General features: G+C 35.6%; 1 protein-coding gene across 1 annotated transcript; it reads right to left on the reverse strand.

Moving 5' to 3' along the window:
- Nucleotides 1–3,794: 3,794 nt before the first annotated feature.
- On the reverse strand, nt 3,795–4,328 carry LOC131874312 (uncharacterized). The gene has a single exon (XM_059217624.1). It carries the CDS (start codon nt 4,326–4,328, stop codon nt 3,795–3,797), a length of 534 nt encoding a protein of 177 aa, XP_059073607.1.
- Nucleotides 4,329–9,044: the final 4,716 nt, after the last annotated feature.

Raw genomic sequence — 9,044 nt, forward strand, 5'->3', positions numbered from 1 at the left:
TCCACCGATTGTTTGATGGTGCCGACACTTTAACGATGCTTTTTGTGTCGTGTTACCAAGTATGTCCAGGTTCATTGAACCTAGGAAATTGTAATGTAATCCTATTGGACCAACATGAAACCAGATTCCTTTATAAGGACATCATGTCTAGGGTTTTAGGCTGTTGATGTGGCTATAGCAAAAGTTTGTTGTTGCTAGGGTTTAAGGTGGTTGAGGAGTTGGAGAGAATATGAATATGTAGAAGACTGAAGTAATGTTGGAGTGCATTAGGAATGAGTTATCAAGGATCTAACCGAGCAGTCTGTGCTATTAGCTAGATCAACACTTGTTGATTACTCACATCTTTGACAAGTCTGTAGCCCTTAATTGAGTAGGCCCAAAAGCCTTTTGTAAATCCTCTAACAAGGTGGTTCACATCCGTGGATCTAAAATCCTCTAGCAAGGTAGTCTTTAATTAGACTTATCTCCTAACAGAGATTGAGATTCCTAACAGGATCTGTTCTGGTAAAGAACATTGTAAGACCTTAACCGGCCTGACCTTAACCGGTTTGACCTTAACTGGTCTGGTTCCTATTCTGCAGATAGTTACTTGTGAGTTCCATCTCACTGTGGTTTTCCCCATTTGGGTTTCCATGTCAAAATCTCTTGTGTTATGGTGTTTTTGCTTCTATGGGTGAATGTATTATTATTTATTTGGTTTGCATGTGTGTTAACCGGTTTGTTTGCTAAACTGTTTTACCAGTTTACTGTTAGTCTTGCAAAGTGCTTAAGTGCAGAGATTTTTGGCATACTAATTCACCCCCCCTCTTAGTATTCATCATTATAACCACATTAGAATGTTTTGGAAGTGTAAATCTTCCCCTTTTGGTGCCTAGTAGTCCATCGGTTCATTTTTCTAGACCAGGTGGAATTTCATTGAAACTTGAGTTTTGGTGGCACAAATTTCAAGAGCCATAAATTTTGACTTGAGCATCCAATTTGCTATTATAATATATCGCTGAAAATCTCATGAAGAAACCTACAATAAAAAATAAACAAAAATCCCATCCCTTGGGCTTATCTCCTACTAAGCACCTCAATAGGTTACCCAAACTCCTATTCACCACTTTAGTCTACCCATCAGTCTATGGATGGTGTGTTGAACTAAAATTCAAATCTATCTTCAACTTTTTCCACAATGTCCTCCAAAAGTACCCAATAAACTTGGTGTCTCGATCCAAAACTATACTCTTTGATAGACCATGTAGTCTCACCACCTCTCTGAACAATAACTCTTCCACATGAACAACATCATTAGTATTCTTACAAGAAATAAAATGTGTCATCTTCGAAATCTATCCACGACCACAAAAATGGAATCATATCCTCTCTAAGTCCTCAGTAAACCAAGAACAAAATCCATACTAATATCCTCCCATGGCCTCTCTGGTATAGGTAATGGTTGGTACAACCCTGTATTTAGCCTAGTGCCCTTTTCCATCTAACATAATTGACAATTTTGCATAAACTTATTAACATCTTTCCACAATTGTGGCCAATAATAATGCTCATTGACAAGAGCAATGGTCTTATCTCGACCAAAATGTCCAGCCAATCCTCCACTATGCTTTTCTTTGATTAGGTTCTCCCTCATGTAACTCTTTGGAATGCACAATTGCCTTCCTTTGAATAGCATCCCATCTTGGATTATAGAATCCAACCACTTGGTCCTATCTAATGTAACAGGCTCCATGCAAGCTCTCCAAGCCTCTCCAAAATCAGGATCTTTTGGATACAAACTATTGAGTTCGTGGAACCTAATAAATTTGATCTGCATCTCTATCAACAGATTTTGCCTTCTACTTAAGGCATCTGCAACCCTATTAGACTTTCAACTCCTATTCTTTGAAACAAAAGTGTAACTCTACAAAAACTTGACCCATTTCAAATGTCTTTGATTCAACTTTCCTTGACTATTCAAATATTGTAAAGCTTGATGATCAATAAATAAGACAAACTCTTTAGGCGAAAGATAGTGTCTCCACTTTCTCAATGCTTGAACTATAGGATAAAACTCCTGATCATAAACATAATATTTTCTTTTGGCTTCATTCAAATTTTCACTAAAATAAGCAATGGGTTTTCCTTCTTGGCTCATAACAGCTTCAATGGCATTTCCATTAGCATCACAATATACCTAAAATACCTTGTTAAAATCTAGAAGTGTTACAATAGGTTGCTCTGTAACTTTTCTTTTCAATAGATAAAAACTCTTTGTTTCTCCTCCAGTTTACTTAAATTTTTTTATATCCCCTCTCATTGTTTTAGTTAGGGGTCCATATATACTAGACTAAATTTTTTGATAAACTTTCAATAAAAAATAGCCAAACCATGAAAATATCTCACCCCAGTAGCACTCCTTAGAGTAGGCCATTCAAGGATAGCATTCACTTTCTTGAGGTCCATTTTAAGACCCTGTGTTGAGTGTAAGGAAGTTAAGTAGTGAAACAACTTCCTACACTAATCTTGAGGGGAAGGTAATGCAAAAAAATTTATAGATCATCACAACAGTTATAAAAAATAGAAATAGACATAATAACATTCAAACCATAACACAATGATTTATATGGAGAAAACACTTTCGGGAGAAAAACCCCACACTCCAAAAGCCACTCAATATATTATTTAGCAATAAAAACAAATTACAATATACTTGTAGAGAAATCTCTTCGCAGGAATAACACTAATAAAAAATTTAGAGGCAACTCAATAGCCATAAGACTCTTACATCCAACCTCTATCTCACGCACGTCATATAAAGGAGATACAATACAATAAACCGTCAAACAATATTACAAAACCATGGGCTAAAACCACCCAATAAAGTGTAGCCGACCTTATCTCCCTTCTAGATTCCCTATGACGTGTCCCTCCCTTTTTACAACTCATTTATGTGTTCGATGTATTTTAAATTTCCTATTTCAGGAGTACAAACTTCTGGAGGCCATAACTTGAGAACCGTGTGTCCTATTGATGAACCGTTTGAAGTGCCAAAAATCTCATGAAGTTCTCTAATGCCTCATAATATTCCATTTCACTTACACCCACTTTTGAAGGTGTTTTGGGGGCCTCTAAAGTTCTCAAAATCAAATCTAAACCTTTCATTGGACCCCTCCAAAATGAAAAATTTAATATCTTCAAAACTAGATGTGATCTTGTGATGTAAATTTACCAGAATGCTTATCTAGCCAACCAAAATCTTTAGGGATAATTTTGCACCATTTCATCCTCAAATAAAAAATTACTATAAATAGTAACCTCATGTAAATGCAAGGTTCAGACACCATTATCCTAACACTGAGACAACGAATACTAGGTATACTAACTCCAAACAATTGCACTTCTTCAAATTAATCAATTAATTTTCTTCTCTTAATTTCTCAAAGGCCCTACGAATATGCATTATATGCTCCTCCAATATTTTTACTCAAAATTAGAATATAATCCAAGTAAACAATAGCAAAGTTACCCAAAAATTCTTTTAATACCTCGTTCATGAGCTTCATGAATGCACTTGGTGCATTGGTTAGCCCAAAAGGAATGACTAACCACTCATACAAGTCCTCCTTTTTTTTGAAGGTTGTATTCCATTCATCTCCTTCTCAAATACAAATTTGGTGATTTCCACTCTTCGGATCTATTTTTGTAAAGTACTCAATCCCACTCAAATAATCCATAATGGCATCCATCCTCGACAAGGGAAATCTACACTTGATAGTGATCTTATTGATAGCTCAGGAATCTATACACATCCTCTATTCTGCATTTTTCTTTGGTGCTAATACTACATGTACTGCATATGGACTCAAACTCTCTTGAATCAACCCTTTTTGTAACAACTCTTGCACTTGCATGTTCAACTCTTCATTCTCTACTAGAGTCATTATATGGGCTACCTTATTTAGAAAATTGGCTCTAGGAATTAGGTCCATCTGATAAATAATCTTTCTCATTGGTGGTAATCCATCAGATACATTATCAGATACAATATCCTGAAACTCATCCAACATATCTACAACTTCTATAGATACATCTTCTACTTCCTCTTTATCAACTTTTGGAATAGAAGAAAAACGTATATGGTCATGCTTCATGCCTTCTAAAAACTTTCTTCCATCAAATAAATATATTCTTGCATTACTGCATACCTTTTCCTCTGTCTCCTTCAATGGCTTCAACTTGTGTTGAAATCCATCATTTCTCAAAGAATAGGTATTTTCATACCCATCATGTACTACATGATGATCAAACTGCCATAGTCTCTCTAACAACATACAACAAACATCCATAGGCATAATGTCACATAATATCTCATCATGACAGTTTCCAATCTTGAACTTTACTAGATATTGTTCACTAACCAAAGCCTTATGGTCCTTCTATAACCAAGTAATCCAATAGGGATTCAAGTGCCTTCTTCTTTGTAAGTTAAATTTACTAACCATTTCCTCAAAAAAAAGGTTATTAGTACTACCACTATCTATAATGTCATTGCAAAATTTACCATTACACTTACATCTTATGCAAAACAAATTCCTTCTTTAGGCTGGCTTGTTCTCGTCATTAAGCAAGGCTCTTTTAGTAACAAGAACCTCTCCTCTATTTGCATCTTCAAAATGTGAAGACTCAACATCTTCATCTACACGTGCAACTCATGCATTACCCTCAGGTTTTCTATTTGTCCTCCCTTGATGTTGGAAACACTCATACACTCTATGTCCTTCTTCCCCACATTGCAAACATGTTCCATGAAATCCTCCTCTTCTTGGTTGTCATTTTCTTCCTCTTCCTCTTTGATCTCCATTACTTTGAACGTGAGGAGTGTAGGAATTATTTCCCCTATGATTCTGACTGTTACTAGATTCATCATTCTTCTTTTGGTCTTCATTTTGGCCTCCATAAGGCCATTCACCATTATTTCCACCACGACCTCTTCCATTTTGCTTTCTCTCAAATCTCTTCTCTTCTACCTTCAAACAAAATTAATATGCATCTTCAATAGTATAAATTCTTACCAAACTCAACTCTTCTTGGATACATGGCTTCAACCCATTTATGTAAGAGGAAACTTTCTCCTTGTTGGCCTCATAATGGCTTGTTCTAATTAGGACTGAATAGAACTATTCTATATACTCCTTGATAGATTTTCCTTATTGCTTCGACCCTTGCATCATTTTTAGAAAATCAAGCTCATAGTCAACATGAATGAATTATCTCTTTAGTTTGTCCACCATCCAATCCAATCTTGCCAGTTTCCCTTTTTCTCTTTTATTTCTCTCTAACTAAACTTCTTTCCACCAAATACTTGCATGACCCTTCAGTTTGGTGTTTGCAAACTTGACCCTTTCAGGATCACCCACTTGTTCATACTCGAAATATTCCTCCATATCATTGATCCAATTGATCAACTCTTCTAGATTAAAATTTTCTCAATACGTGGAAACTTCAATCTTTGGCCTTTGGCCAATCTTAGAAATAACTATAAAAAACCTATCCTCATCAGGATCTCTAGCTACTTCCTATTCTTATTCTAATTGGTCTTCTTCTTCATCCTCTCTTTCATCTCTTTCCCTGATATCAAATCCTCTACATAACTCCTCTTGTAGTGCTTGAACTTGTCTCTCAACGGCTCTAAAACCGTCTTGCATCACACCGACATTTCTTCCACCACGGGTTCTTCATGGAGGCATTTTCTCACTTTCCTCACAAATGCACAACCACACTCTTGGTACAAATTGCCTCATGTTCGACGATCTATTTACACACTTAGGAACTTCTTCTCTGATACCAACTGATGAAGGGTACTCCGCTTGTAAACCCAAACACACAACAATAGAGAAATAAATAGAAAATGTGAGAGAGGAAACACTTGTTTTCTATTATCTTAATGAAATGAAATTACAACATTCAAAAAATATCATGCAACAATCACATGGGCATTCATATTACAATAATCGGCAAACCTATAATCTACAAGCTAGAGCCACAATCTACACTATAGAAACTATCCTCGGTAACCCTTATTCACCCTTTTATATAGCATTTATAGCTATCATAGAATGTTAAAACCTTCTACTTGTTGACTCAGGCATTGTGATACGTGCATGCTAAAGAAATCCCTCATGCAACCTTTGACTTGAGATAGAAAATTTCTCAAGATCTTCGGGCCTTTAGAAATTTGAAGCTTGGTATGCCTGAGAAGTGTGTGTTGTGGAGTGGAACCAATGCTACCAAGCTTCTATCTATCCAACTGAATGTGGTATTTTGGACAAGGGGATTCAACAAGTATCATCTCTACCTAACCTAGGATTGTAGTTGAATGTATTCATTTTTTATAGTCAAAATCAAACAATTATTGTTAGGTCCCGGGAAGGACAACTGAGAGGGGGGGTGAATTAGTTGTGAACCAGTTGTCAATAAATTGTAATCCAAATGCAAGTCATTCCAATTTAAACTTAAATGCCAGTAAAACAGATTAACAGATATAGCAGTACCGGTTTAACTTAATGCATAAAACACAAAGAGAAACAATATCCACAACACATAACACAAAGATATTGACGTGGAAACCAGGTAAGGGAAAAACCGCGGTGGGAAACCTTACGCACAATCAGATGATACTACTGCAGATAGTATGTGTATACAAATGGGGTCTGCACATGCAGAAAGGCCAACTGCCTAGAGCTCACTGCTCAATCACAAAATAGGAGTCACACTGACTACACAATTGGATGGTTAAATCCAATGATAATATATTTCTCAAAATAACATCTCCAATGCTAGATTCAGTACCGGTTAAGCTCTGAACATGAGTATCATAACACCTTCATAACCTTCCTTCAACCTTCAAATAATGTCTGCGTGATTCTCACAAGGATCTGCTTATTTTCTCTCTTTAATATTAAAACACACTCATACCATATCCTATATCCTGATCTTCAATAAGATCCTACAATCATTTATACAAAACCTAAGACCAAATGAATAGGTCGACTCACTAAAGATATTACATTTAAATCAATTACAAATGAGTCTTGATGCGATACAACATGTCGGCTCAATACATTTTACCAATCAATAAATCATCTCCATAACATGTCGTGCTGATCTGGAATAGATAGCATGTACTGGTCCATAACCTAGACTTATCTGCCGGTAAATGAAAATCTGTAAACCCGATTAGACCAATAAGAAAAACACCAAAACCAAACTACCAATCCATGTCTTCGACATAACCAAATGATCTCCAAGTTATCATCACTGTCGGTGAACAATATAACCTGCTGGTGAACACATACCGGTGAACATAATGTAAACCTCCAAGAAGACAAGTGTTAACATCAATGAAAAAACCAATGCAACACATGACAAAGTCATCCATAATACCAATATTTATTATGTAAGTGGTGTTTGTTGATTTCTTCAAAACAAAGACAAAAATGTTTCCAACAATCAAACACTTTTCCAAAAGATCCTAAACATTGTCACTCAAATAATTATTTCTACATCAGTTGTCCCAAAACATTTCATAATTCTTGTTTCAACCAACATATAAGTCTTATTTTAAGATTGCATAGTTATGCACCCATCATTCTAAGGTTCTAGATCTTATATAAGTCATAGGTCCTCACTTTACTCACACTTTCATTGTAGATTTCATTATCATTTCAATAGATCTTAAGTTTGTATCTTGCTCATTCCACTTCATATCAAGTCATTAGTTTCTATTGGAGTTGAGGAAAAGTCAAATCTATGTTGGCATTTGCATGAAGATTGCATTAATGATATGATATGTTGTCATTGATGTCAATTGTATCGGTAATGGTATTTATTATATTGTTGATATTGTTGTTATTATTGATATTGTCTTGTAACTGGTAGGAAGAGATTTGTGGAAGATGTTGTAAACTAGTATATAAGTATGTGAGTTGAATCGGTAACCGGTGTGTAAGGTTAAACCCTTTCTATGCAATGTAACCGGTAAACCTTACCAATTGTTTTTGTTAAACACTAACCGATTAAGTTTGCTGAAATGCTTATGTTGGTTTATTATCTGATGATGGGAGGTAATGATGGTGACATGTGTGGTCATTGTATGAAGATAAGTTCAGATTATTTTGGCGCGTTTGTTTGATTATCTAGGGAATGAGAAAAGTGGATTGCATCTAATGCAAAGCGCGTGATGAGTTACAAGTCCGATGAAGTGGTGATCATAGAGCGGTTGGAATTTTATTGAAGAATGTATACAAATTGCTATGTAAATCTAACGATCACACTTGAACCAATTTGTTTGTAATCTCTATGAGAGAATTAGGTTTTTGTTGGGTTATTGACCTAATTGATTTGTATTTAAGGTCGATGAAGTTGTTTTGTAAAAGGTGTTGGCAAGGTGTTAGTAGAAATCAGTTGAGTGTGTGGTTGCCTAACTGGAGAATGAATCTACAGTTTGAGTAAAGGCAGATTGAAGCTTAAAAGGATTTGATCAAGCAAATGTTGTGCTATTCAGACAGATCAAGAAAAACCCATTGTCTTCTAACAATTATAGCAGAATTGAAATCCCCCAACTGGGTAAGCTCTAACAAGCTTGGTTACTTCTTAAATCCTCTAACAAGGTGGTCCATTAGCTTGGATTCTCAAATCCTCTACCGAGGTTACTCCTAATAGGGTATTTGATTTTAATCAAGGCATTTGTAAATCCCTTAACCGGGTGATTCCTAACAGGATTAGTTCTTAATAGGACTTATTATAAAAGTTTTAACAGGCTTGGCTCCTAACAGGGTGAACTTTAGAAGAGTTCATATAGCTATCTTGTGAGTCTCATCTCACCATGGTTTTTACCTATTTGGGTTTTCCACGTATAAACATTTGTGTCATGTGGTGAATGTTTTTGTGGTTATGATATTATTTGTTGATTTGATTAACTTCTGATAAGGCATGATAACTAGAAGAATTGAGAGATGGAGTGTGTTGATATATGATTAAGCATTTGGATGTGCCAGTTCATT

This window comes from Cryptomeria japonica, chromosome 3 (genome assembly GCF_030272615.1).
Source record: "Cryptomeria japonica chromosome 3, Sugi_1.0, whole genome shotgun sequence".
NCBI classification, from domain to species: Eukaryota; Viridiplantae; Streptophyta; class Pinopsida; order Cupressales; family Cupressaceae; genus Cryptomeria; species Cryptomeria japonica.

Bases quoted from the DNA above. Each gene is read 5' to 3' on its own strand.
- LOC131874312 (XM_059217624.1), bottom strand. From the start codon at position 4,328: ATGGATGTTTGTTGTATGTTGTTAGAGAGACTATGGCAGTTTGATCAT.